Genomic DNA, 25,362 nt, shown 5'->3' on the forward strand with positions numbered 1-25,362 from the left:
TACTAAGCCTGCAGCAGCGCCTCTTCGACGTTGCGGAGAAGCTACGTGCGCCAGCTGCAGGCCCGAGCACCCTCCGAGCAATGTCCTTCGTCATCGACATGATTGCCACCAAGCAGATCTTAGATCGACAACCAAGTGGTACGTTGAACTCAGGCTCGGGCCAGCAGCGCACGCGAAGGCTCAAGTGGGTGCTTCCTTCTCGCACCTCATGTCCGCTCGCACAATTCTCTCGCACAAATGCACTGGAACGCTGCTTACTCTTATACCTACCCAAGCACCACGTAGAAGTACCCCAAAATGCACCACGTCCCGGTCATCTTGTTGCCAACGACACTGAGATCTCACGCTTTGTCGAAGGTTGCCTCCAATGGTGTCGATCGACTCTTCGCGATCTTCCATGCAGCTATGATCGCCTGCGCATGAAGTCGCTCGACGACCTTTTGTCAAAGGTGTGATCTGAGCAAAGATCGCCACAGAAAACTGACACCTTGCCGTACCAGCCGAAGTCCCCCGACGCCTTTGTCGAGCCAATCGGAGCGCGCACGACCAGCTGCAGGTCCTTCCCCGTCGTCGTGTTGGCACATGGCGTCATTGTAGGGCCATGGGTGAACTTGAAGTTGGCCGACCAGATTGCCTTTCCCGGATCTTGGTCTTTTGTCGGGCAGCTCATTTTGCAACCGACTTTGCTCCATGCACGCCGTCTTTGCCCGCGCCGCCCGCCACAGCCTCGGCGCCCGCCGTCGCTTTACCCACCATGCGCCCGCCGTCCACCAGACGCAGCTGCTCATCAACGGCGAGTTCGTGCCCGCGACGTCCGGCAAGACGTTCGACACGTTCAACCCCGCGACCGAGGCCAAGATTGCGAGCGTCCACGCTGCTGGCGCCGACGACGTTGACAAGGCCGTGCACGCGGCCCGTGACGCCTTTGACCATGGCCCGTGGCGCAAGCTCTCGGGCTCGCAGCGCGCGAATCTCATGCGCAAGTTCGCCGACCTCATCGAGGCCAACGCGGACGAGCTCGCGGCGCTCGAAGCACTCGACAACGGCAAGCCGTGCAGCGTCGCCAAGGGCGTCGACGTCGACCTCGCGATCAAGTGTATCCGGTACTACGCGGGCTGGGCCGACAAGATCACGGGCAAGACGATCCCGATCGACGGGCCGTTCTTCTGCTACACCAAGGACGAACCGGTGGGTGTCTGCGCGCAGATCATTCCGTGGAACTTTCCGATCTTGATGGCGGCGTGGAAGCTCGGGCCGCTTCTCGCGACGGGTTGCACGAGTGTGCTCAAGCCCGCCGAGCAGACGCCGCTCACGGCGCTCCGCCTCGGTGAGCTAATCGTCGAGGCGGGGTTCCCGAAGGGGGTTGTCAATATCGTTCCGGGCGAGGGCGCTACGACGGGCCGGTACCTCGCGCAGCACCCGCTTGTCGACAAGGTCGCGTTTACGGGCTCGACCGAGGTCGGCTTTGAGATCATGCGCCAGTCGCACCCGTCCAACCTCAAGCGCGTGACGCTCGAGCTCGGCGGCAAGTCGGCCAACATCATCATGCCCGACGCCGACCTTGACCTCGCAATTGCGGCGTCGCAGGTCGGTCTCTTCCACAACCAAGGTCCGTTCCATCGTCCATGGGTATGATGGTCCGCTCATGACGTCTCTAGGTCAATGCTGCATTGCGGGCAGCCGCGTCTTTGTCCACGAAGACATTTACGACGAGTTCATTGCCAAGTCGGCGGTCGCGGCCGCCAAGAACGTCGTCGGCGACCCGTTCTGCGCCAAGACGACCCAAGGGTAGGATCGCATTTGCTATCATTTCTTATTTTTCATTTCGATGCGTAGACCGCAGGTCAACGAAGAGCAGTTCCGCAAGATCCTCGCCTACATTGAGACGGGGAAGCGCGAGGGCGCGCGGCTCCTCACGGGCGGCAAGCGCCATGGCAAGAAGGGCTGGTTCATCGAGCCGACAGTCTTTGCCGACGTCGAGGACCACATGACGATCGCCAAGGAAGAGATCTTTGGTCCGGTCATGAGCATCCTCAAGTTCAAGGACGTCGACGATGTGATTGCACGCGCGAATGCGTCCGAGTACGGCCTCGGCGCCGGCGTCGTCACCAAGGACATCAACAACGTCATGAAGCTCACCAACGGTCTCCGCGCCGGCACCGTGTACGTCAACTGCTACGACGTCTTTGACGCCGCGGCGCCGTTTGGCGGCTTCAAGAACTCGGGTCTCGGCCGCGAGCTCGGCGAGGCCGGTCTTCGCCCGTATGTCGAAAACAAGACGGTCATCATCAAGCAGTAATTGGAATACGTGTCAATGTATATCTTGTCAGATACGATCTCCAGTGCCTTCGTTGACCAGCAATGACGTGGCACGCTCACGGCGCGATGAGCGCATATCCTTTTGCGGACGGGGAGCGCATGTCGCGCTTGGCGAGGATCGTAATGCCGTAGATGGTCACGAGGACGCCAATGGGAAAGCAAATGCCTTGGGCGAGCGAGTAGCTTTTGAACTCTTCAAAGTACACGGCGCCGCCCAGCACGGAAAACGTGATGAAGAAGCACTACGCGTACGTCAGTCGCCTCGAAGTCTCCTCTCATGCTCGAACCGTAAAGACGGGCACGATGTAGAGCGAGTCAAAGTGCTTGAGCCCCATCGCGAGCACATGCGTCTACGAAGCAAGATGATTGCATTGGGCTGCTGTACGGAGCCAAAGCAATCGACCTGCGTCGTGATCGTCACGGCCAGCGCGGCGAGGATCACAAACGACAGCACGTGGTTGAACTGGTTCTCGCCCGCAAACGTTTGCTTGATGAGCTCGCCCGTCGACTTGGCAAACATGACCGACTGCGCGCCGACGACGCCTACGCCGACGAGAATGTCGTTGATGTCTAGAGATGTAGGAGAAGGAACCGGACAAGGCGGCGTACGCGAGCGGGTGCCACTTGCGGTAGACCGCGTACGCCTCGGACGACGCGCCGTGCGTGTGCAGCGCGGCCTCGGAGTTCGTCTTGAGGAGCGTGCTACCAACGCATGTGAGAACCTGCGCTATCGCAAGGCGCATACAAGAAGGCGATCATGAGCACGATAAAGATGGCGTAGAAGAGCATGTCCCAGCGCTTGTAGAGCGCAATGAGCTCGTCGAGCGTATACGACGTGCTCTCGTGCGCGCCAAAGACGCAGACGATGATGGCGCCGATGCAGATAAAGATCGTGCCATACAGATCGTTCCGTGTCAGTGCTTCCTTGAGCCAAAAGTGCGCAAAAAAGATGTTGGCGACGAGCGTGAAGCTGCCGACGGGCATGATGACGCTCTACCGCGTGGTGATGCGCAGTACTCTTAGTGGGCGACGAGACCTGCGCGGCGAACGAGAGCGCTGCAAAGTCGCCGATCGAGCCAACGATGACGCAGCTAATGCCGACCCACCACTGCCAGAGCGCTGTGTACGGGCGGCGGTCGGCCTCGGCGAGGTGCGCCTGGAGCGTGAACGAGTACTTTTGGATGTTGAGCCCCTGGAGAGGAGGCGCGTGTCGACGACGCGATGACAATGGTAGGACGTACAAAGTTGGAGAGCGTCGTGCCTACGAGGCAGACGCAGATGCCCGTCGCCAGGTCGTAGTTGGGCAGCCCCGTTGGCATCGTCAATCGCGCAGTGCTGCCTTTTTATTTGCTGTTTATTTTATTTTATTTTTAATTCGTAGATTCGCTTCGTATCTCGAGAACCAGGTTCAACAACGTGGTGGGGTGCACGACGCGATCAATGGAATGGAAAGGATCAGGTCATTAGGAGACAAATTACTCCATAAACTTTAGCGAGCCAACGACAAGGTTCTTGGACGGAAGCGGGCCGTGGCAGGGCACGAGCAGCGTGATTTTGCTCGTTTGGACGTTCACCGCTTTGCTACACAACGGTATATGAGACACCACGACGATGGAAAGAGGACGCATGAGTACATTTGGACAAAGCCAGCGGCGCTGGCGGCGAGGAGCGACTGCGGGTCCATGCCAATGTCGTCGTCCTTGATGCTCGACTTGTGGATGACTGCTGCAATGCAGTGCGCCAAGTCGACAGTCTTTTCGACCGGAAGCACACGCAGCCGCTGCAAGTCGTCGACTTGACCGACGGGCAGCATGACGTCCGAGACGGTCAAATCTAAGCCCAGTGTTGGAAGCATGTACATTTTGATATGGCCGCGTACCGTGCACGCGGTAGATGTTGATGTCTTCAAACGACAGCTCGACGACGTGGGGCGAGTACTCGTAGAGCGACTGCATTGGCGCTGCGTTTGGGATCTTCTTGCCGTAAAAGTAGGCGTGGCAGCCGTCCATGCGAAGCTGGTGCCGAAGCTGGTTGGAGCTACGCACGCATTTCGTAAGTGCTAGGACGATGAATGCGATAAACAAGGTACCGCTGGACGACGCCATCCGAGCGTGGCAGCTTGATGACCGAAGTAGATGGCGTCACGGCCGAGCTCAGCTCGCTAAACAACCGATCCTGACCCAGGACGATGACGAGGTCGATACGGAACGCCTGGATGCAGTGTACAAGCGCTTGGTAGCCTTCATTGTCGATCGAGCCCGACGTGTTGACAATCATGCCCGCGGCGTTGACTACACATTTGTGTCAATCAAGTCCTGCTGCAACATGCTACCTTCGGCGTCGTTGGCGAGGCGCTGGTCCACGCGCTTGGCCAGCTCCGACGCTTGAAACTTGTACAGTTCCGAGTTGTCCTTGAGCGTCGTGTGACCAAAGTAGTATGCCAATGGCGCCGTCAAGACAAAGTCGTCTTCCACGCTCATGCAGTTGGTCTCGAGCGGCGTCGCCGCAATCGTTCCGGGGACACTCAGCAGACCATGCGCCACGTCCAAGTCGACAAACGTCGGCTTGCGGCCCATGCGCAGCGCGTAGTTGAGGAGGATGCGCGTGACGGTCGACTTGCCCGAGTCGGTCGGGCCCGTGATGAGCACGCGCGGCCCGCAGCCCTTGACGTTCCAAGCGTCGCAGCGCATGCGGTCAAGCTGCGTATGAATGTTGATGATCGAGGCCATTGGCGTCTCGTCCGAGGTGTACGACACGGAGCACTTGCCCGTGACGAGGAGCTCGCAGCCATGCCACGTGAAGATGGCCAATTGGCACTTGCGGAAGCGGTAGTCCTTATCCTTGGCCAGCTCGGCGCCAAAGAGCTCGGCGGTCCCCGACTTGAGGCGGATGAGGACGTCGTCGGCGCCCTGGACCTCGAAGCGGAACTCGCAGTTGGGCTTGAGGTACACGCGCTCTGGCGCGGGCTCGTCCGCGCTGGTGTTCATCCTAACGAAAGCTGTGGAATGGATGGATCCGGATAATCTCCGACCCTGTCCAATCCGTGGGCCTGCCATCCGGAAGATTGAAATAATCGGATTATGGCCAATCACATACCGTCCTTTTCAAAGCGGGGTAGGGTAAATTTTGCATACTGAAACCAAGTTGATTTTGAAAGATCTCGCGCGCAAAATCATCCCGCTTCATTTTGAGATTGGACGCGCGGTGCAACAAAGGGGACGACCGGCCGATGCAATCGATCAACCACCTCGTGGGTCTCGCGGTCGGGAAGCGCACGCTCCTCCTCGAGCAGATGGCCAAGGCGAAGAAGAAGACGCTCCAGGGCGCCGAGGAATCGGCGCATGAGCTAGTCCAGCTGCTCCAGCAAGAGACGAAGAAGCGCAAGTATGCGACGATGATCAACCTCATCAAGTACGCGCGCATGTGCTCGCAGCAGGTTACTTAGCACACGGGTAGGGTCATGAAGTTCTCGTTTGTCGACTCGGAAACGTGCATGCGGCGACTGCACGAGGCTGGCTTTGCAGCGGCACTCGTCGACGTTTTGAAGGCCTTGAAAAACGGTATATTCTGCAAGTCGCGACCAAAAACATCAATCTGCATCTCATGTAGTGAACCAAGGACGGTGGCTCGAGGTCTTTTTGACCAACCTTGCCGACTTGGTCAGCCAGCAACCAGCATTTTGGCTTGATGCGAACATTTGATGCTAGGCCGAGTGGGACCTCTTCCCGTCGCAATTTCGAAAGGCGTTAGTGGAAGAAGTGCTGGCGGTCATCGAACGTCGGCTCTCGGACTGCGACCCCTTGGCCACGGAAGCGATGAGCGTCGTCACGGCCATCTTCTCCAGTAATGCGCAAGGGACGTTGAGCGACATGCAAGCCAGCACCACATGCATCCCAAAGATGCTGCACATCGCGTACAACATCCCGAAGATGAAGTCGTTCCACTTGCAAGCTCTGCTCGTCGAGTTTGTGTACCGCGTCTTGCGCTTGCTTCGCAAGGGAAGCGGGAAGAAGGAGCAAGATCTCGTGGCGAGCCTACTGCAAAAGCTTCCTTCAACTCTCTCCAAGTGGATCTCGGAGGTTACTGCAAAGGTTCAAAGTATGAGTACGAAGGCAAGTTCGTCCTGACGCTTTTTATGGTAGCAATTTCGACAAGGCACTCGCGACATCTTGAATCAGTTCAACCGCGAGGTTGGCGTCGTGACGACATTTGCTTTGCAAAGCATTGTGCTTGAGGGCAGCGGGAAAACACGGGTATCGAGCCCCTACCCAAAATTTTTGTTCTTACAGCTGACAACAGATTACTGCGAGCAGTGCGCCTTGGATCGACATTGGCGGCTTGACTTGCGAAGTCGAGCTCCAAGTTCCGGTCAAGGCCGAAGACGCCCAAGGGTTGCTCAAGCTCCACGCAAACGACATTGATGGCTACCATGTGCACACTGGGTCCGGCATCACCATGATCGTCAAGCCAACACTGTCGCTCGCTGACGTGATCCCGAACGTGAACGATGCAGAGTGGGGTCTCGTGAAAGGGGTTTCTGTCGTTTTCGAGGCCAATGCTCAGGTCACGGCCTGTGAACGACGCATGGGCTCATTTCAGTCATAGGCGCTTGCTGACCTCGAGAAGGCTCTCTGTGAGCGATTTGGCCCCCCAAAATCGACTCGTCACACCGTTCCTGGCCAGTTGAAGGAAGGACGGCAAGTCCAGGCGAAGAAGAACCCATCAGCATTTTACAACGCGCTTGCTTCTGCCCAGGAGAACGAGATGAAGACGAAAGACGCCGAGCCAAGCCGCAAGGAGGACGCGAACAAGTCCAAAGTGATGAAGGCAACGAAGGTATACACTTGTATTCGCCAACGCGATCTGGACTCAATACCTTTATCACAGAATGCCGAAAGCTCGCGAGAAATCAAGGCTGAGTACATTGCGTCCGGAGGCAGCGACGAGCTGACGACGAAGCGGTTACCGATGGCTCCGATGAAGGGGCAAGGCAAGCGCTCGATAGACCAAGTCGAGCCCACCACAGACCATCGCATCGGATTGACTGCAATGCGCCACCCCGATCGCCGAGCGCCTTCTGTGAAGAAGCTTACAAGTGCCTCGGTGGGCATGGTCGAGGTTGCAACCCGAGTCGTAGCACGAAAGGCGGCGGCAAGCCCGCCCCACAAGCGCATGAAGGTCGAGCCCGAGACCCAGCAGCAAGCGCCCGCGCAAAAGAAAGTGACGTCGGCAAGCAACAAGATCGAGACCATGAAGCCTACACCCTCAACACGCCGCAACGTTCAGATCAAGGAGGAGGTATTGTCGGAGCCCGTTGACAAAGCCCCACCCACTCGATCGTCAACACGACTGGGACGGCAGAGGGCGACCGAGCGACGTTTTCACCACCACAAGGAATCACGTTACGGCTACGACCCGCAAGGCGACGAGCAGGCACAGCAATCCTCGCTGCCGCACGTCGAGCAACACCCAAACCATGAATATGGGGTCTCTTTGGACGGCCACGACAAACGTCAAGCATATGACAGAAACTCTAGCGAGCAGGGAATTATCACGGGGCATCGATCGACGGCAATAATCTTGCGATCATATTTGACAATCCTTACGCCGCATCTTGCCAATTGTAGGCTTCTGCCAAGAACACTCGCTCACTCGCCTCGGAAACGACTGGCAAAAGCAGCCTCACCACGTTGATTGAGAGCATGCAACAGTTTTCCAACGACTTTCGCGCGAGCAACAAATGCAATTCCGGAGAAGATGAGCCGCAAGATGCTGAAGAACGCTGCATCGCCTGGGTGCCACCCGAGTCTCCGACGAGCTCGCAAACGTCAGACACGAGCAGCTCAATGTCGCTCGATCCCGAGCCCGATGGCTGTCACTACCCAAGCAAGGAGACCATGCACGTCATTGCGGGTACCTGCGATACGCTTCAACAGACTTGTTCCTTACGTGCTGGTCTAGTATCCCCCAAACCGAACGTCCCATTGACGCGGAAGCCTATTTGTGGGAAGCACGAAGTGCACGGAAGCGCCAAGACCATGGAGCCGCCTCGCTCGAAGCTCGATCCTCAAGAGACGCAGCGTCATTTGCTCTCGCAGCTCAAGCTTCTCGGAGATGCGGTGCTCGCCGAGCAAGATGCGTTTCGTGAGAGCAAGATCGAGGCGCTGTGTCGCCACGGCTTCGCGACGCTGAAAACGCAAGCGTCCAAGCACGTCCAACACTTGCAGTCTCGCATGAGCACCGACGCGATTGAATCGAGCCTTGGTGTGACCCTCAAGGGGCATCGCGACACGATGGACCAGCTTGCCGGCCTTCAAGATGCTGTGAGCAGCCACTTGGACACGTCCGACACGGCAGAAGACGAGCTACTGCAAGGATGCTTCGACCTCAAGCACACGGTCCTCGAGACGCTTCGTATCAAGTGGCAAGATCAACTGCGCCCCGCGCAAAAGAAGTCGGACGCGTGCCGCAGTACGCGGGGTCGCCAAATGCACAACAAGCTGCAAGAGATCAGCACCAAGTTCAACACCAGCGATCTGCACGCTATGCAAGCCATGCTCGGCCGAATTTAAGTGTCTCGCATTAATACACGTCATCGTAACTCGTATGTGCGACGCATGACATGGTGCTGGAAGATTGCTATCATGGCTTTCACCGTAGCGACAAGGTTCGAATCGAAGAAAAGCCAATGTTCGATGCCATCCATACAAACCTTCATACATGTAAATCCAAAGGCGCAGTGTGTTGATGTTTCTAGCGATAGGATCGAAGAGTTGCATTCGTCAACTTGCTCCCAACATCAAGCAGCGATGGCCGACGCGACGAGCAAAAGCAAAACGAGCGGCGCGATCAACGAACCGTCGCCACCCGAGTACTCGCGTTCGTGCAAGGATATCATTTTTGCCATCCTCTTCCTCATCGTCGTCGGCGTCACCATCTACTTTGCAGCGAGTTTTGGCGCGACGTACATTTCCAAGACGCAGATCCAAGATGCCAAGAAGACGACGGGCTTCATGGTCATCTTGAACTACGGCGGAATCTCGGGTGCGATCGCGATCGGCATCTCGCTGCTCTGGATCCTCACCATGATGTTTGTGGGGGAGTGCATCATTTGGGCCTCGATTGCCTTCATGATTCTCGCCAACGTCTTTGCCGCTGTCTACATGACACAGCGTCTCCATGAACGCGGTGACGCTCACTACTGGTGGCCCGCTGCTGTGTTTGGCACTATCGCGCTTTTGATCTTACTTTACGCAGTCTGCATTCGGGTACGGGATGCATGAGGAGTGCCACCTTAACTATTGTTGTGGTTGTAGCACCGGGTCAAGTTTGCGGCTGTGCACTTGCACATTGCGGGGAAGGCCATCTTTCGACTTCCATTCACGCTCGTCGTCGCGCTCATCATGGTCGGCGTTCAGTTGGCGTGGGCAATCACGTGCATTGTTGGTGCGTTTGGGCTGCTGCATCACCAAGGCGCCATCACATTGAGTGACGGGTGCGCCCACAACGCTACGCTTGCCACGTGCCACGTCAAGGTTCAGTATGGCCAGGCCCTGGGCTTGCTCATCCCAATCCTCCTCGTCTTTTTCTGGGGTGCGATGGTCATCAAGAACATTTTGGCGGTCACCGTCTCGGGCACGGTCGCGAGCTGGAAGGTCAACGCGGCCGTGCCGATGATCACGGTGGTCGCCTGGGGCCGCGCGCTCACCGTGAACCTCGGCAGCATTTGCTTTGGGTCGCTCATCGTTGCGATTTTGGAGACGATTCAAACCGTTCTCGCTGGCATCTCGTACGCAGCGCAGCAATCCGGCAACTGCGTCGCTGCGTGCATCGTGGGCTGTCTCGCGTGCCTCATTGGCGTCATCAAGTCGTGGATGGAGACCTTCAACCGGTTTGCGTATGCCTACGTTGGGATCCACGGCTACAGCTTCCTCAAGGCCGGCCACAAGGTATGCCTTTGGTCGTTTATGGAAGCATCTCACATGGCGCGGTCGTAGGTGTCCAAGATGTTTGCGTCGAAAGGTTGGTCTGCGATTGCCAATGACGACTTGACGCAAAAAGTATTCTTCCTCGGCAACCTCGTCGTCGGCACACTTGCTTGCTTCCTCACGATCCAAGTCGCCTCGGCCGACTTGAAGGAGGACCCGCAGCTCTTTTCGGGCCTCAAGAAGCCAGAAGCCATGATCGGTGTCCTCGGGTTCCTCATCGGCTACGTCATCAACAACCTCTTTATGTCGCTCATGGCGAGCGCCGTCTCGACGATCTTTGTTCTCTGGGCCGAAGACCCTGCGGGGTGGCAGGCGACGCAGCCCGACCACTACGCCAAGCTCCATGCGGCGTGGCTCAAAATTTACCCCGACGAGTACAACAATGGCGCGGGCAAGCCCGAGACAAGCCAAGTCTAGTCTGCATGTCAATCCATCTTCTTCTGTCCACATTCGCAAACAATTCAGTGCTTGGCGGTACTGGGGTGACGCGTGCGACACAGAACAGAGACGTGACCACACGATGCCGTTGCATGTGGTGTATCTTCTCACAACGCATTTTCGCGCCATCTGCCTTGAATGTTCAATCGACTTCGGTCCATCGGTCCGCCACATAGTAGCTCTGCTGGACCGAGGACCGATCCTTGTCCTTGCTGCTAGTACAAGATACATAAGGCGCGGACGTCGTCGTCGCCATGACAAATAACCGCCTGCGCTCGCGTTGTCTCGTGGGACGATGAGCTGCGATCGTGCCAACTTGAACTTTCTCCGAGGTGGTTACTTGGTCGTGCAATCGTCTGATTGGCTTATAAAAGAAGCATTTCTGCCAATGATATACGATTCATCGTGGCCAAAATTTTGACGCGCAAGCGCAGAACCCAAGATGTCGGCCTGCGTCGGAAGCACGGGGCGCGGCCTCCTCCGCGACCTCTGGAGCTTTGAGGACGAGGACGATAGCGTCAGCAGCAAGAGGCCGAGCGAGGCCTCGAGCCTCCGATCGCCGAACCCGCTCCTGCTCATCCAGACCCACGACAGCGACAGCGACGACGACGCCAAGGCGTACGGCGCTATCGACGTAGGCCTCCGCACGCTCGACCTCGTCGTGTCACCGAGCGCGAGCACCGTGCTCAAAGAAGGCTGGCTCGTCAAGCGCGGTCACAACTGGCATACATGGAAGACGCGATGGTTTGTGCTCTATCGGGACGCACGGCTCGTCTACTACCGCAACCCGAAGCTCAAGAAGGTCAAGGGCTGCTTGCGCCTCGACGACGGGATCGTCAAGGTGCAGTTCGCCGACACGTACCAGACGAAGCGCAAGTACAGTTTCCAAGTCGTCAAGGGCTACTACGTGCTTTTCTGCAGTTGCACAACCAAAGTCGAGGCCGACGAGTGGGTCCACGCACTCCGCCGCGTGCGAACACTGAGCCCGTCCGACACGGAAGGGCCCGTGAGCCTAACATCGCTTGTGCCAAACGAGGCGTCGGTCGCTGCGCAGCTCGCGAGCAAGCCATATGCAAGCACGATCGACCGTCAAATCGAGCTCTTCCGCCTCCGCGCCACAACCACGGTCGCGGGCAACAACCCTATGACGCCCACGTCGCTCCTCCGCTTCATCTCGGAGCTCGAGAACCAGATCATGCAGTCCATCTTCTTTTGCAACGACGACAACACGCGGCTCGCGGTGCGCTACTACGTTGAAGACAAGGTCTTTTTGCCGCTCATCGAGCTCTTCTACAGCGGCGTCCTTCGACACGCCCATGCCCCGTCGCCCATGCATCTCCAGAAGCTCCGGAATTTGCCACCACACCACTTGAACCCGACCGATGCGACGGACGACTGGTCGTTTGCGATCAACAGCCTCAGCACCATCGACACGGTCTCGCTGCCGTCCCATAAGCTCTGGGTGCTCTTGGAGACGATTGCGTGGATCGATGAAACGCTGCGGGCGACACCGGACGCGACGCCCGAGTGTCGGCGATGCGTACTCTCATACGTTCTCGTGCACGCGGCGATCGAAGACCTGGCGGTGCTGGCACAACTACTGGAGTGGACCCAGTTGTACCTGCCTCGTTGCGGGCACCCGAATGACTCGACGTACTTTGGACACTTTGTCGACGCGCTCGCGTGGCTTCAGCGCTACGATGGGTCGGTCGGCGCCACGTCGATCCCGGCGCTCACACTGCCGTTCTCGACCCCCGAGATTGGCATCCAGCTCAGCGCTGTCGTGAGCGACCGAGGCGCGCGCGTCGCAAGCATCAAGAAGCACTCGCAAGCCAGCTTGTGTCCTGCGCTCACGTCGGACCTCGTCCTTGTCGGTATCAACGAGACGCTCGTGCTCTCGTGGACGCTCTTTGACATTATCGACTTCCTCCGCGCCGCGCCTCTGCCCAAGCGCTTGGCGTTCGTCTCGGACGCCGACTATGACAAGCTGACGGCAACTCCGGACTTTGACGCGTTTCTCTTTTGCCTCTGCGCGTCCCGTGGCGATATTGCCGGTCTCCAAGCACTTGTGGACGAGCACGGGGACGCAGCGCTGCACCGCGTGTGCAAGTGGGACCGAAGTCTCTTGCTCGCGAGCTTGCCGTGGCTCCCGGCGTCGCAGGACACACCGCTGCATGCGGCGGTTAGCGCCGGCCAAGCACGCATGGTGGTCGAGCTCCTCGAAGAGCACCGAGTCAACCCCACCGTGTGCAACGCGTCGGGGCAAAGTCCGCTCCACGTCCTCCAGTCGCACATCCCCGAAATCGCGCCAACACTCTTTGGACACGGCGGACAGCGCATCCTCGACTGCCGGGACCCGCGCGGGTACACGCCGCTCATGCTGCAGTGCGGTCGCGGCAACGCCGAAGGCGTCGTGACGCTTCTCGGGCTTGGCGCCGATCTCAACGCCGTGGCGTGGTCCAACGGCACGACGGCGCTCTGCGAGGCGGTGGCGGCCGCCGATCTTAGCCTCGTGGACGTCTGCCTCTTGCGCGGCGCCAACGTGCGCCACGCGAACCTGCAGCGGGAGACACCGCTGCATATCGCAGCGCGTGCCGGCCACTTGAAGCTTCTCCAGTTTCTCCTCGCGGGCGGTGCGCTCGTCTCGACGCAGAACCGGCTCGGAATGACGCCGGCCGCGGTCTTACTACAAGCACCCCCCGCCTCGTCGCAAGTGCTCTTGGACTGCCTCGTGCTGCTGGCGACGCCGTCGGTGCTCGAGATACCCGACATGTGGGGCCGACGCCTCGTGCATTACGCCAGCCAGCTCGAGGTCGGTCTCAAGGACGTGATGGAGTTCCTGCTTGGGCGCGGCGCCAACGGCCACGCTCTCGACCTCTTTGGGGACGCCCCGCGCGAGTACCGACGCCACCCAAAGGACCACGGCGTACAGTACGCGCCGCCGACCGCACACATGCGGCACCTCGGCGTGACGCTCAACACCTTGGCCGACGGGAAGCTCCAGCTCCAGAGCGGCCGGCTCGAGGATCTGCTCACGTACTTGATTGCGGACAAGTCGATGCGCCTCCAGGACATGTTTGCGTTCGTCCTCAACAGCGCAACGTACATGGACATGGCGTCGCTGCTCGTGCTTCTCAAGGCCAAGACCGCCCAGAGCCAAAAGGGCCTCAAGAAGGCGTGGAGCGTCGCCAACTTCCAGCGCGACCGTACGACAATTGCATTTTCGATGTGGAGGTATCGCACGAGGCTCATTCATGGGTAGCCAACTGCGGCGCGCTCTTCTTCCTTGCCGTCACTGCGTACTTGCATCCCGGGCTTGCGTCGACGCCCGAGTTTACCGACTGCCTTGGCGTCGTCGGAACGTCGGCGCAGCTGGCCACCTACGTGCACGGCCTCGAGCGCTACTACCGCGCGGGCGCGCCGTCGCCGCTGTACGCCGATCTGTACGACCACATGACGGGCATGTACAGCGTCAAGCCGAGCTACGATGGCGCCCGCGCCCGCGTCGGCCGCCTCAACCCGTAGCGCTGGAAGAAGCGAGAGCGATGCTCATGGAAAATGCATGTAGGATGTCGACAAGTGCGCTCGACTTGGCGCGGCAGTGCACGCTCGTGTCGCACGCGGTCTTTGCGCAGATCCCGATCCGGCAGCTACTGCAGCCCAAGTGCAGTCACACGGGGTTCTTGGCGGCCCGGCACTGGTTCCAGCACGTACGTCCTCTCCCTCTTCCCGGTGCTCGAGCAAAAGGCGCGTAGCTCTCGGCGCTCGTGATCAACTACGTGCTGCTGGAAGAGTCGCCGCCAGCGCGCGCCGACGTCGTCGCCTTCTTTGTCGAGGTACCGGGTCGCGCTGTTTAGTGCTTGATTGCCATGTGAGACTATTGCACTAGGTCGCGGTGCAGTGCTTTGAGACGTTCCAGAACTTTGACTCGTTCATTGCGATCTTGTACGCGCTGCAGTCGACCGCCGTCTTCCGCCTCAAGCGGACCATGACCTACGTACGCAATCGACTATGTGATCGACTAAGATCCGACTCTAGTTGAGTACCGATACCGCCGAGACGCTCGCCAAGTACCAAGTGTATACCCAGAACGGGTCGCGGTAAAGATGATCGAAATGCTCCCGAGCTGATGGAGCGAGGTAGAGACATGAACCGCGTCATGAAGACGATCAAGCCGCCCTGCATGCCCTACATTGGCCTCTATCTCCAGGTAGACTCGATGGAGCGAACTGCGGGTGCGAAGAGATCGTAGAACGTCGTCGGGCTTCACGAGCTACCCAAGTACGAGGAAGAGATGATCGTCAACTTCAACCGGCTACGCCTGCTCGGATCGCTGGCCCAAGACCTCTTGAGCTACCAGTCGACGCCGTATCCCATGGCCTCGAGCTACAAGATGGAGGTACTTGGCGGCTTCGTAGAGGAGACGATGACAATGGATACGACAGGCGCTTCTCCATGTCGACCTCGCGTTTCCGACCGACGAAGCGCGCTACGAGCGGTCCCACGCGATCGAGTCCCGCGCGTCCATCGACGCGCTCGCGGCCGAGACGACGCCGCCCGAGACGCCCCGCCGGAGCTCGGTCAGCCGCGACTCGGTCGACTCGGCGACGAGCCTCTTCCCGCGCCTGCGCTTTAGCTCGTTCTCGTCCAAGCGCGACCGGACGAGCAGTGCGACCGGTCTCGTGTGGGTTTAGTTAGTTGATGGAAACCGACGTAGTCGATAAAACAGTCCCGTTGTGATCTTGTTTGACAGGTTCATTTTGGGTGCGTAGGCCAATATTAATATCTATATCCAATTATACTAACTATCGATTTATAAAGGTTATTGGGAAATGGAATTAGCTTGAATAATTTATTCTTAACTTGGATCTACCTTGAACGAGACATCCATTTGGACAGTATATCGAATATCAGAGTTATTGCGAATTTATAAAGTATCTACCAACCAAAAGCTGGGTCCCATTCCTGGTTCTCCACCTGCCGGGGCCATGGCGGAGTCGCAGCGCAAGATGACCGAGGTCGCCGAGTTCGCGCAGCTGGCCTTCCTCTCCGCGGTCGACAATGGGGAGGTCGACGGCCAAGACATTCGGAAGGGCCTCGACATCCTCTTGACGTGCATGGTCGACGCCGGCGGGAAGCTCAAGAAGGTGCAGGCGCCGACACCACAGGTCATTCCGCTCAGCGCACTGCGTAAGGGAAACCTTGTGCGCCCCAAGACCATCAAGCAGGTGCCGGCCATGAACCCGATCCTCGCGCGCCTCGCCGCGAAGAAGCAGCGCAAGGTCTGCGGGTACATTTTCAAAGCCGACGAGATGGCGTACAGCTGCCGCGACTGCCAGCACGACTCGACATGCGTCATGTGCCAAGCGTGCTTTGCCGACAGCAACCACGACGGCCACGACGTCTCGTTCCAGCGCACATCGGCCGGCGGATGCTGCGACTGCGGCGACACGGAGGCATGGGCGAAGGACGGTTTTTGCCACAAGCACCCGGGCCGCGACAGCGACGTGTCCAAATCGAAACCCCTCGTGCTCCCAAAGGGCATGCAAGAGGTGGCATCGCCTCTCATCAACACGGTCGTCCAGTACGTCCACGACGTCTTGGTCATGGCCGAAGACTCGGTCGAGATCACCGCCGTCATGCGCGAGCTCTGCGCGACAATCCCTCCTCATGACCGGGCGTCGTGGAAGGACTCGGACGACGCGCGCGAAGCCAGCAACACAAAGACGCGCGCCGAGCGGGACGCGGCGCCGCCCGCGACCGAGTACGACGTGCGGCTGCACAGCGACGACGTGCACCCTTTCCAGGACGTGGTCAAGGCTATTCGCACGCACTTTAACGTCTCCAAGTCGAAAGCGATTGGCATTGCAAACCACTCGGACGCCGAAGGCTGCTCGATCGTGTCGACGACCAACTCGCTCCGGTACGCGACGCACCTCGTGCACGCGATGGAGGGCTACACGCTCAGCGTCGCGCCCGTCCGGCACTCGAACCACATGCGGCACCTCGACGACATTCTCGAGTGGCTGCGACAGCTCTGCGAGGTCTCGGACGACCTCGCGCAGCTCGTGAGCCAAGCGATTGCGGCGCCGCGTCACGCCATCTCGCCCGACCAGCTCGTCTCGACGCTCTCGCTCGACGAGACGCTCGAGAGCTTTCTGCGAACGCACCCGGTCAACGCCGAGGCGCATGCGTTCTTCCGCACCATGTTTCCGATGCAGACGCCGCTCTCGACGTGGATCCCGCCGTTCGACGACCAGTCGCTCGTGGCGACGTACTTGGCCGAGATGGCGCCACACACGGCCCCGATGCCGCCACCGCGGGCACTCACGTCGACGCTGACATCGCTCGTGCGCAACTATGCGCTCCTCAACAAGCCTGCGTCGCAGAAGCTCAACCGACTCTTCCACGAGCTCATTTTGAACCAGCACCTCAAGCACACGATGATGGACGCGTTTGTATCGTCGTATTTGCACAATACGAGCTCGTACCTCAAGGGCCTCGGCGCGTCGAGCGACAGCATTTTTGACTTTGCGACACAGTTGCTCACGGTACCGTCGCTGCTCGTGCCGTACATGGGCGGCGCCAACTCGATCGTGGCCATCTTGCTCTCGGCGCTCGCGTCCGTGCTCGAAACGTCGACCAAGCGCGTGTTGCTCGCAAGTGGCGTCGTGGGCACGCTCTTTCAGCCCGACAACCCCGCGATTTCCCACTCGAAGTACAAGGTACGAGCTTGTCGTTTGACAAACGAGAAACACTATGGAGCGATAGCACGCGGCCGACAACCTCGAATTTGCGCTTGGCAATGGAACCGCTGCCGATCTCATTTGCCACTCGGGCCACTTTCAGCAGTGGCTGCACTGCCTCGGCCTCTTGCAGGTACGATACGCAGGGTGTTGTCGGTGTGCTAGATCTCGTCGTTGGTGCGTAGAACTCGGACGCACAGATCCGACGGGGCCGCCATGAGCCCCATGTCGAGTACGAGTCGGACAGCTGGTTCTCGACGTTCAACCTCGGCATCAAGATGCACGCGCTTTTCCCGCTCATTCTGCAAGGTTTGACCGCGACGGCGGTCGCGTCGGTCGGCACGTCGCTGGCCGAGCTCATGGCGGCGTCGGTCGCCGAGATCAAGCGCGTGACGCTCGAGCAGACGGTCGTCCACGCCAAGCTGCTGCCCGGCGGCACACCCGGCACGGACTATAATCTGCGCCTCGAAGACGCCAACGGCGTGTGGCGCGACGCCGCCTCGCTCCACATTCCGCTCCATCGCTTTGTCGCGGCCTTTCTCAAGCACGTGCTGTACGTGCAGAAGGCTGACCGCTTTGACGTGTCGGATTGGACGGCGCTCGTCGGCCTCGACGCGCTCTCGCCGGACGACGTGCTCTTGCTCTTAGACGCGCCCCTCAAGTGTCTCGTCATGTCGAGCCAGATTCAGAGCAACCTCTGGCGCCGGAATGGCGACGAAAACATGATTACACAGCTCTTCAACTACTCTGCGCTGCCGTACTGCGTCAACTACCGCGACTCGGACCTCTTTCTGCTCCAAGTGGGCATTGCGCTCCTCGGGCCCGAGCCGATGCTGCAATTGCTCTTGGACCGCTTCCATTTGGCGTCGTTTTTCCACTTGGCCGAGACAACAGGGCTAAGCGCCACGCTCGCGTACGACGACGACCAAAACATGCACATGGTCGAGGAGCTCCTTCGGCTGCTGATTGTGCTGGCAACCAACGTGCCGTCGTCGACGGGCGCGGCGTTTGAAGAAGCCTTCTTGTCGAACGAGCTGCTCCACCACTTGATGGTCAAGTTTTCGTCGTTTTCCGAATTGAGCGAAAACATGGCGCTGCCACTCGGCGGGCAAGAGACCATTTCGGCTGCCCGCCTCGAGCCCGTCTTGAGCAAACTGGCGACGTTTGTACCGCCGAATGGCATGGAGCCCGGCAAGTATGAGCTTTTGCCCGAGTTTATGGCGCAGTGCAACCCGTACCACGTGCACTTGAACCGCGAGCTGCACGAGCAAGCGCGCGACCGGTGTGCGTCGTGGCGCACGTCGCAGCCGCCGAATGCGCCGCCGCTGGTGCTGCCACCGGCGCCCTTGCCCGTGTTTGCCTCGGTCCCGCATATCCTCACGACACCGAGTACGATGAAGCTCTTGCAGCAGCTGCTCGAGACGATGGACGCGACCAACGTGTCGGAGACGGTGGTTTCCATGACGCTCGACGTGCTCGTGTTTGGGGTGCAGATGGCGATGCGCGACTCGGCGGACGACGGCTTTTGGCGCTCGCTGCTGCCGCTCGTCCCAACCTTTCTCAAGTGCCAGCAAAACGCCGATGCGCTCGACAAGGAGCAGCACGAAGTCCTCGAGTGGATCGTGACCGCGATCAAGGCGCACAGTCCGCTCTGCGCGGCCGCGCTGCAGCAAGCGACGCCGTGCGAAGCGGCAAAAGCAGGCGCCAGCAACGAACTCTCGCTGCAGGAGCGGAAGGAGCAGGCCAAGCAGCGCGCGATGGCGGCCATGGCCCGGCAACAGGCCATGTTTTCGCAAATGATGGCCGACGACGACGAGGACGCGGCGGACGATGCCGACGACGAGATGGAAACGGACACGGCGGCGACGATGGGAGACGTTGCCATGGGAGACGAGAGCGGTGCCAAGAAGCGCAGTTGTCCGGACGCGTCGCCCGAGTCGCAGCACGAGAAGAAGGCCAAGGTCGAAAACTGCTGCATCTTGTGCCACGAAAGCTCCAAGCCCGACGAGATGGGCATGGTCGGCTTTGTGCACCAGTCGACGGTGCTCTCGAGTACGTTCCGGCCGCATCCGGACAATGCGCTGACGCCATCAGCAAGGGCGGCGCGCAAGGACATTGGCGCGCTCATTGAGCACATGAAGCTCGTGAGCTACCCGGAAGACGGCCCGGCGCTCTTTGCGGTGCGCGACCACCCGGCCCATGGCCGGCGCATGGCGTTTGCCGACCTCTTTTGGGACATGGAAGACGACGAAGAAGACGACGAAGAAGGCGAAGAGGGCATGCGCGAGTCGGACGACATGGACGGAGGTCGTCGCCCGCGCGCGGGGACGTCAGACATGGAGAGCGGCGGCGAAGGACCACCGATAGGGCTCCCCAACGACCATGCGTCGCCGGCGCTTGGCCCGAATCTGCCCGTCGACGGCGACGCGCCCGTGGCCAACGCGCTCGGCGGCGTCATCCAGCAAGCGCTGCGGCGCATCCCGGTGCCGCGCCGGCGCCAGTATCGGTTCCACACGCGGAGTGCGAACAGCAGTGCGTCGGGGCTTGCGTTTGTGCCCTGTGGGCTCTTTGCGCGGACGTGCCAGCACACGGTGCACATGCGCTGTTTGGACACGTACATTCGCACGCTGCACGAGAAGGCGCTGCGGGGCGAAGAGTTTGACGGGATGCAGGCCGTGGACGGCGACGCCAACATGACGCAGTTTCTCTGCCCGCTCTGCAAGACGCTGTGCAACATCTTGCTGCCGGTGGTCGCGGCCGAGGCGCCGCCACCATCACGGTCGCTCGCCCCGTGGCACCGCATTGTCGACGACACGTCGCGCCAGTGGCACCGGTGGTTTCGGCCGTCGTCGCACCCGATGACAGAGTCGGACGAAGTGTTTGACGTGTGGAAGGGGTACTTTGAAGAGGTGCTCTGGGAGCCCCACGGCAGCTTTGAGAAGGGCGCGCCGTTCTTGTGGTCGGCCTGCGCTTACACGATCGCCGCCACGCTTCTCGACGTCGAGGCGGACGCAACCGACGCACCGTTTGGCATCATGAATGACGCGTGGCCCGTCGCGCTCGAGAAGGAGCTCGCGTCGCTCTCGGCCGTCGCCAAGTTTGCGCGCTGGTCGTTTTCGATGGTGCAGTTTACGGCCGATTCGAAAGTCATTTACGAGACGGTCAAGCGCTGCTGCCCCGTCGAGCGCGAGTCGAAGCGCGAGTACAACAAGTTTACCAAGGTACGCTTCTTGTCCACGTCGTCTCTTCATCTCACGACGCTGCCTTAGATGATTGGCAGCATTGACGCGTGCATTCGGGGAACGATCCTCGGACTGTTGGTGGCCGATACGTTTACGGTACGCTGCTTTTGTCGACTCTGTATGTCCTCATGTGCACTTGCGTAGGCGTTTGTGGTCGCGAGCGTTGTGGCCGCCAACACGGCGACGGTCGCCGAGATGGTCCCCGTCTTTGGCGTCGCCGACTACCTCCAGCGCTTTCTGGATGCGTTTTTCGTGCAAGAAAAGCTCAAGGCCGTGAGCCTCTACCACGATGTGTCGACGCTGCACGACAGCAACGCGGTCGGCGCGACGAGCTCGCGCGTGCACAACACGCGGCACCAGTCGGCCGCGTCGATCAAGACGGTGGAAGTCGCGACACACAAGAAGACGCTGGCCAAGCTCGCCAAGTGGGAGGCCAAGACCCTCGACGACGAACATGTCAAGGGCGCGCTCGGTCTCCTTCGACGCATGTGCGAGCTCGAACCGCTGCTTCGGCTCTCAGCGCTCGGCGACTTGAAGTCGTTTACAGCCACCGTGGCCGATATCCGCGCGTCCAACCGGTTGCTGGAGCGCCGCATGCAACTGTACTACTGCTGCCTCGTCGGCAAGGACGAGTCGGTGGTCGCGCCGTCGCTGCGCCAAGTAGCTCAGAGCCCGAAGGAGGCGCTTGCGACCGTGTGGCAGTGGTGCGTCACGCGCAAGGCCGGCCAAGCCGAGCTCGGGGCCGCGTCCCAAGACGCGCAGCGCCGCTGCGAGCACGCCGATCACATGAGCGAGGCGTATGTGGCCAATATGTTTATCATCCGCGACCAAGCGACGCCTCTGCAGCTGATTGCGCTGCCGACGCAGTACGACGAGCTGTACAGCCACCACGTGCACCAGGTTTGCGCGCGCTGCCACCGCGTGCCGCGTGAGCCAGGCTTGTGTCTGGTGTGCGGCGTGCTGCTGTGCTGCGGTGAGTCGTGCTGCTCGTACGTGCACCAGCGCCACGGCCCGAGCATTGGCGAGTGCACGCGCCACGCAATCGAGTGCGGTGGCGGCCTTGGCCTCGTGCTCATGCTGCAGCAGTGCCGCGTCGTGCTCCTCGGCGGCTCGATGGTGGCGTATTTTCCGTGCCCATACGTGGACGCGCACGGCGAGGAAGATCAAGGGCTCCAGCGCGGCCGGCCGCTCAAGCTCGACCGCAGCCGGTACGCGCTGCTGCAGACACTCTGGCGCAGCCACCGTCTCTTTCCCGAAGTCTCGCGCTTGCGCAACCAGCGCGAGAGCCAGCAGCCCATCAACTTAACCTACATTTAAACAAGTCGTTTGTCCTTTTGTAGTATTGACAGGTGGGGTTTAGGGGGGCGTTGTCGCCTGGAGGGCCAAGCGCACAATGGCCTGCGGGTTGCCGTTGGCCGCCAGCAAGATGGGGTGCGTGGCCAGTTCGCGCACGTGGCGGGGGCTTGACGACGGCTGCAGCGAGAGCAGCGCAAAGTCCTGCTGCAGCTCGCTCTCGACAAACGTCTCGTCCGTGAGCGCGAGCTCCTCGAGGCGCTGCCGGGTCACGTGGTCTTGGCGGCGCTGGATCCAAAAGAGCATGAGCTCGGCGGATTCGATCGGGTCGAGTCGCCGCAGCTTGTGCCTACGCCCACGAGGTTGATAACTTGATACGACAGGGATCGTGCGTACTTGGATTCGGGGTACTTGGGGATAAGACACGCCTTGGTGATCATGCTGCGCGCGGTGCAGACGACTTGCAGCTCGGGCGACTGCTTGAGCCAGTCGCAGAGGAGGTCGCGAAACATGAGGCGGTCGGACTCCGTCGCTACGAGCGCGTCGCAGCCGTCCAAAACGAGCACCGACGGCCACGAGTAGTCACTGCAGTCATAGAATTGGAGACAAGACTCAAGGTTGAAGCGCACCTTTCTGTGCCTTCGAGCGTCTGGCTCGTGTGCCGCAGGTGCGCCCACACGCTACACATTGATGTGCTGTCGCTGTTTCAAAACAATAAGATGGCGTACGTGGACTGGGGTGGTGTCGCCGCGACGACTGTCGGGACGTCGAGGTAGCGGACGGGACTCGTTAGCCCCACGACCCACGACGTCCGCAGCGAAATGTGGCGAGCGAGCGCCTTGGCAACGGCCGATTTCCCTGGCACAGTCATGTCAGTTGAAGCGAGAAGAAGCGACTTGCGGACCAATGCCGGCTTCGCCCGTGATGGAAATGAGTCGTCGCTTGGACGAGAGGAGTTTGGTGATCTACCAAATAGGTGACGGGGTCATCGCCACCTCGGTTATTAACCTTGAACAGATCGAGGCTGCGGTTGCAGAAGCCCTAGTCGCCGAATCAGCATTATAGGGAAAAGACACTGTTGTACGTCGCAGAGCGGAGGCAGGTTTTCGTAGAGCGGCGTCGGGCGGGGAATCCCGCGGTGCCGCAGCTTGCGCTTGGGCTCGAGTGCAAAAAGCACTTCGGTATGGGGCGTCGTCGACGGCAACAGCACCATTGTCTACACGAAAATAGTGTACGAGACTAGCGATGCTCGTACGTTGGCGCCTTCGTCGAACTCGGCCATACACGCTTGCGTCGCGGCTGCGACAGCTTGTTCGACGCTCTTGCGCTTGGCGAGGGCGCGGTAGAGTCCACTACGCATACCCCAAATATATAGTTGATCCCCGCGTTAGAGTATCGCAAAAGACCTCAGGAGCGCTCGGTGCACGACAGGCGAGCACTCGCGCATCACAACCACATGAGGTACGCCAATTGACACAAAGACGGCCGCTACGTCATGCATGCGCTTGCGAATGAGGAGGATGAGAGGAGCGCAATAATACCGAGGGCGTCGGCCGGGTCGTACGAGAGCACGACGAGGCGGAAGGGTGGCACTTTGCCAAAGGAGAGCGTATGGCGCAGAGCGTCGTAGCTCACAGGGTGGACGAGCGAGAGGCTGTCCTCAAAGTACACGCTGCTCGCACTGCCCCGGCCGAGAACATGCAGCACCTGGCAACGCTGCGTCGCCGTGTACTGCAGCTCTTCCAGCATGCCGGGCTTGGCCGAGACGCAAATCGACGGCACGTGGCCTACGCAGCGGTGGCACCAAGTACGGCCAGTATCGGTCGTACCCGACTGCACCGCTGCATCGTGAATGCAGTTTTGGATCAAGTGAAAGTCCGTCTCAATCGGCAGTGCCTACGTCAGTACCTTAGACATGACAGAGTACTTGGGCGAGCGCACTGGCATCGGGTGGAACTGGCCCACGCGGTCCATGCCGGCAAAGGGAGACGCCGCAAAGACAACCTAATCACTCTCGTGGGCTACGAGCAGGCAGGCGGTGAGCGTACGATGGACGACTGCGTGGCGTGGAGCTGGCGTTTGGGCTTGGGCACGAACCGCTGCTTCGTGTCGCGGTCACACACGCGCTTGCAGAGGACGTACGAGAGGCCGGGTACGAGCTGGACGACGTCGCCCGTGCGCAGATGCGTCTCGAGCATCATGGGTATCCGCCGCTTGTTGACCAAGATGCCTTTCGGGCTGTTGTCGCGGAGGATGACGACGCGGTCGTCGTACGTGAGCGTGCAGTGGTCGGCCCCGAGCGCCTCGACGTCGAACGAGGGCGCGAGCGGCGCGAAGAGCGTGCGCGTGATGCGCAGCGACGTGCGCGTCGAGTTGAGCTCGATTGCATAGAGGCCAAGGCTCGCCATGAGGTCGCGCTGCGCGGGCGAGAGCGCCGACGCGCTCGTCGGGTGCAGTTTGAGCGTGAAATGGCGCACGACGACCGTCTTCTTCCGTTGCTGCAGGAAGCGCGCGGCCAGCGTCGGCTTGGTCGGCGTCAGCACCCGCTGGCGCTTCGTCTGCGGCGACTCGAGCCAGCCAGGGTACTTGACGTGGCGCGTCGTGTCGGTCATTGACGGCGTGCAAAACATCTCGCGTGGCTGCGAGACCTTGCCGGGCGACCCGTTCTCCTTGGTGATCGCCGTCGTGGGCCGCTTGGGGCGCGGTGGCGAGACGTCCATGAGGCTGTCTTCCGTGCGCGTGCGGCGGTTGGACACAGCGCGTGGCGAGCTCATGGGCCGACTCCCAGCCAGTCGTGTTTAGCGGATTGCGATCTGAGCGGCCGCGTGAAGCACGGCGCCCGAAAGAATAGGTCCCGGGTCCACCATTTAAATTCTCCCGCGCACTTTTGCATAGAAAACATAGTATACGCCAAAGAGACATTTCAACAAAAGTAGGGGGCCCTCTGTAAAACGCTGCACGTGATGGGCGTATCATCGGGCACTCGACAGGCGCGTTCGCCTTGGTCGTTGCGGCGCGCTTCATCACAGTACTGCTATGGATGCCAATATAGAGATATCGCTGTTCTGCTCGCGCTGCAGAGTACATAGCTGCTTGCGGCGTTGACCCGAAGGCTCTTCTAACGACACTGGCCAGTGGCTAACATGCATGGCGCTGGATCCACCAAGCTAACATACATGTAGCTCAACGTAGCTTGGTACCGGGACTTTGTCAATGGTGTCGAGTCGACCCTGCTAGGCGTTCTCACACCGTGCTGACGTGGTCGGAAAAGGTGCGGCGGAAGACTCAAACTAGTATGGTTGGACAGAGCACCTCGGCAGCGCGCACGACCACCAA

At 60.0% G+C, this 25,362-nt stretch overlaps 8 protein-coding genes across 8 annotated transcripts; 5 read left to right on the forward strand and 3 right to left on the reverse strand.

Annotated features, from left to right (window-relative positions):
* The first annotated feature begins 496 nt into the window (after positions 1-496).
* Positions 497-2,336, forward strand: SDRG_06337 (aldehyde dehydrogenase (NAD+)). The gene is made up of 3 exons (XM_008612114.1): positions 497-1,609; positions 1,659-1,788; positions 1,837-2,336. The coding sequence occupies exons 1-3, from the start codon at positions 691-693 to the stop codon at positions 2,297-2,299; spliced, it is 1,512 nt and encodes a 503-aa protein (XP_008610336.1). The 5' UTR covers positions 497-690; the 3' UTR covers positions 2,300-2,336.
* Positions 2,337-2,375: 39 nt separating this feature from the next.
* Positions 2,376-3,638, reverse strand: SDRG_06338 (hypothetical protein; the record flags this gene model as incomplete). The annotated part of the gene is made up of 7 exons (XM_008612115.1): positions 2,376-2,561; positions 2,607-2,669; positions 2,723-2,862; positions 2,912-3,021; positions 3,065-3,312; positions 3,356-3,511; positions 3,561-3,638. The coding sequence occupies 7 exons, from the start codon at positions 3,636-3,638 to the stop codon at positions 2,376-2,378; spliced, it is 981 nt and encodes a 326-aa protein (XP_008610337.1).
* Positions 3,639-3,765: 127 nt separating this feature from the next.
* On the reverse strand, positions 3,766-5,322 carry SDRG_06339 (hypothetical protein). The gene is made up of 5 exons (XM_008612116.1): positions 4,652-5,322; positions 4,409-4,610; positions 4,199-4,356; positions 3,954-4,152; positions 3,766-3,900 (listed from the first exon to the last, which is right to left on the reverse strand). Exons 1-5 carry the CDS (start codon positions 5,304-5,306, stop codon positions 3,795-3,797), a joined length of 1,320 nt encoding a protein of 439 aa, XP_008610338.1. The 5' UTR covers positions 5,307-5,322; the 3' UTR covers positions 3,766-3,794.
* Positions 5,323-5,515: 193 nt separating this feature from the next.
* On the forward strand, positions 5,516-8,926 carry SDRG_06340 (hypothetical protein). The gene is made up of 10 exons (XM_008612117.1): positions 5,516-5,730; positions 5,776-5,879; positions 5,929-5,978; positions 6,027-6,410; positions 6,462-6,572; positions 6,619-6,882; positions 6,925-7,155; positions 7,207-7,890; positions 7,947-8,232; positions 8,281-8,926. Exons 1-10 carry the CDS (start codon positions 5,549-5,551, stop codon positions 8,889-8,891), a joined length of 2,907 nt encoding a protein of 968 aa, XP_008610339.1. The 5' UTR covers positions 5,516-5,548; the 3' UTR covers positions 8,892-8,926.
* Positions 8,927-9,100: 174 nt separating this feature from the next.
* SDRG_06341 (hypothetical protein) lies at positions 9,101-10,870 on the forward strand. The gene is made up of 3 exons (XM_008612118.1): positions 9,101-9,587; positions 9,636-10,268; positions 10,317-10,870. Exons 1-3 carry the CDS (start codon positions 9,129-9,131, stop codon positions 10,722-10,724), a joined length of 1,500 nt encoding a protein of 499 aa, XP_008610340.1. The 5' UTR covers positions 9,101-9,128; the 3' UTR covers positions 10,725-10,870.
* A 261-nt stretch (positions 10,871-11,131) lies between these two features.
* On the forward strand, positions 11,132-15,556 carry SDRG_06342 (hypothetical protein). Its single transcript, XM_008612119.1, has 9 exons — positions 11,132-13,951; positions 14,008-14,266; positions 14,314-14,455; positions 14,501-14,581; positions 14,635-14,742; positions 14,784-14,845; positions 14,889-14,955; positions 14,998-15,144; positions 15,191-15,556. Exons 1-9 carry the CDS (start codon positions 11,188-11,190, stop codon positions 15,437-15,439), a joined length of 3,879 nt encoding a protein of 1,292 aa, XP_008610341.1. The 5' UTR covers positions 11,132-11,187; the 3' UTR covers positions 15,440-15,556.
* Positions 15,557-15,691: 135 nt separating this feature from the next.
* SDRG_06343 (hypothetical protein) lies at positions 15,692-22,072 on the forward strand. The gene is made up of 5 exons (XM_008612120.1): positions 15,692-17,470; positions 17,517-17,624; positions 17,677-20,712; positions 20,761-20,829; positions 20,878-22,072. Exons 1-5 carry the CDS (start codon positions 15,734-15,736, stop codon positions 22,048-22,050), a joined length of 6,123 nt encoding a protein of 2,040 aa, XP_008610342.1. The 5' UTR covers positions 15,692-15,733; the 3' UTR covers positions 22,051-22,072.
* SDRG_06344 (hypothetical protein) lies at positions 22,056-24,863 on the reverse strand. Its single transcript, XM_008612121.1, has 13 exons — positions 24,075-24,863; positions 23,968-24,030; positions 23,856-23,922; positions 23,568-23,813; positions 23,433-23,514; positions 23,282-23,378; positions 23,111-23,242; positions 23,035-23,067; positions 22,931-22,991; positions 22,755-22,884; positions 22,656-22,706; positions 22,423-22,611; positions 22,056-22,375 (listed from the first exon to the last, which is right to left on the reverse strand). Exons 1-13 carry the CDS (start codon positions 24,798-24,800, stop codon positions 22,090-22,092), a joined length of 2,163 nt encoding a protein of 720 aa, XP_008610343.1. The 5' UTR covers positions 24,801-24,863; the 3' UTR covers positions 22,056-22,089.
* Positions 24,864-25,362: the final 499 nt, after the last annotated feature.

This window comes from Saprolegnia diclina (assembly GCF_000281045.1).
Source record: "Saprolegnia diclina VS20 unplaced genomic scaffold supercont1.17, whole genome shotgun sequence".
Classification (NCBI taxonomy): Eukaryota; Oomycota; class Saprolegniomycetes; order Saprolegniales; family Saprolegniaceae; genus Saprolegnia; species Saprolegnia diclina.

What these genes read in the sequence shown, in the direction of transcription:
- SDRG_06340 (XM_008612117.1), top strand. Translation starts at nt 5,549, where the DNA reads ATGCAATCGATCAACCACCTCGTGGGTCTCGCGGTCGGGAAGCGCACG. An exon ending in TTTGAAGGCCTTGAAAAACG is followed by an intron (nt 5,880 to 5,928) that starts GTATATTCTGCA and finishes CATCTCATGTAG; the next exon opens with TGAACCAAGGACGGTGGCTC. An exon ending in AGGGCAGCGGGAAAACACGG is followed by an intron (nt 6,573 to 6,618) that starts GTATCGAGCCCC and finishes AGCTGACAACAG; the next exon opens with ATTACTGCGAGCAGTGCGCC.
- SDRG_06343 (XM_008612120.1), top strand. Translation starts at nt 15,734, where the DNA reads ATGGCGGAGTCGCAGCGCAAGATGACCGAGGTCGCCGAGTTCGCGCAG. An exon ending in TTTCCCACTCGAAGTACAAG is followed by an intron (nt 17,471 to 17,516) that starts GTACGAGCTTGT and finishes ATGGAGCGATAG; the next exon opens with CACGCGGCCGACAACCTCGA. An exon ending in TGGTGGCCGATACGTTTACG is followed by an intron (nt 20,830 to 20,877) that starts GTACGCTGCTTT and finishes GCACTTGCGTAG; the next exon opens with GCGTTTGTGGTCGCGAGCGT.
- SDRG_06344 (XM_008612121.1), bottom strand. Translation starts at nt 24,800, where the DNA reads ATGAGCTCGCCACGCGCTGTGTCCAACCGCCGCACGCGCACGGAAGAC. An exon ending in CACGGGCGAAGCCGGCATTG is followed by an intron (nt 22,885 to 22,930) that starts GTCCGCAAGTCG and finishes TGACTGTGCCAG; the next exon opens with GGAAATCGGCCGTTGCCAAG. An exon ending in GCGACACCACCCCAGTCCAC is followed by an intron (nt 22,707 to 22,754) that starts GTACGCCATCTT and finishes ATCAATGTGTAG; the next exon opens with CGTGTGGGCGCACCTGCGGC.
- SDRG_06342 (XM_008612119.1), top strand. Translation starts at nt 11,188, where the DNA reads ATGTCGGCCTGCGTCGGAAGCACGGGGCGCGGCCTCCTCCGCGACCTC. An exon ending in CGCGTCGGCCGCCTCAACCC is followed by an intron (nt 14,267 to 14,313) that starts GTAGCGCTGGAA and finishes AAATGCATGTAG; the next exon opens with GATGTCGACAAGTGCGCTCG. An exon ending in ACATTGGCCTCTATCTCCAG is followed by an intron (nt 14,956 to 14,997) that starts GTAGACTCGATG and finishes AAGAGATCGTAG; the next exon opens with AACGTCGTCGGGCTTCACGA.
- SDRG_06339 (XM_008612116.1), bottom strand. Translation starts at nt 5,306, where the DNA reads ATGAACACCAGCGCGGACGAGCCCGCGCCAGAGCGCGTGTACCTCAAG. An exon ending in TCGGATGGCGTCGTCCAGCG is followed by an intron (nt 4,357 to 4,408) that starts GTACCTTGTTTA and finishes ATGCGTGCGTAG; the next exon opens with CTCCAACCAGCTTCGGCACC. An exon ending in GCCGCTGGCTTTGTCCAAAT is followed by an intron (nt 3,901 to 3,953) that starts GTACTCATGCGT and finishes ACCGTTGTGTAG; the next exon opens with CAAAGCGGTGAACGTCCAAA.
- SDRG_06341 (XM_008612118.1), top strand. Translation starts at nt 9,129, where the DNA reads ATGGCCGACGCGACGAGCAAAAGCAAAACGAGCGGCGCGATCAACGAA. An exon ending in TTTACGCAGTCTGCATTCGG is followed by an intron (nt 9,588 to 9,635) that starts GTACGGGATGCA and finishes TTGTGGTTGTAG; the next exon opens with CACCGGGTCAAGTTTGCGGC. An exon ending in TCCTCAAGGCCGGCCACAAG is followed by an intron (nt 10,269 to 10,316) that starts GTATGCCTTTGG and finishes GCGCGGTCGTAG; the next exon opens with GTGTCCAAGATGTTTGCGTC.
- SDRG_06337 (XM_008612114.1), top strand. Translation starts at nt 691, where the DNA reads ATGCACGCCGTCTTTGCCCGCGCCGCCCGCCACAGCCTCGGCGCCCGC. An exon ending in CGGTCTCTTCCACAACCAAG is followed by an intron (nt 1,610 to 1,658) that starts GTCCGTTCCATC and finishes TGACGTCTCTAG; the next exon opens with GTCAATGCTGCATTGCGGGC. An exon ending in TGCGCCAAGACGACCCAAGG is followed by an intron (nt 1,789 to 1,836) that starts GTAGGATCGCAT and finishes TTCGATGCGTAG; the next exon opens with ACCGCAGGTCAACGAAGAGC.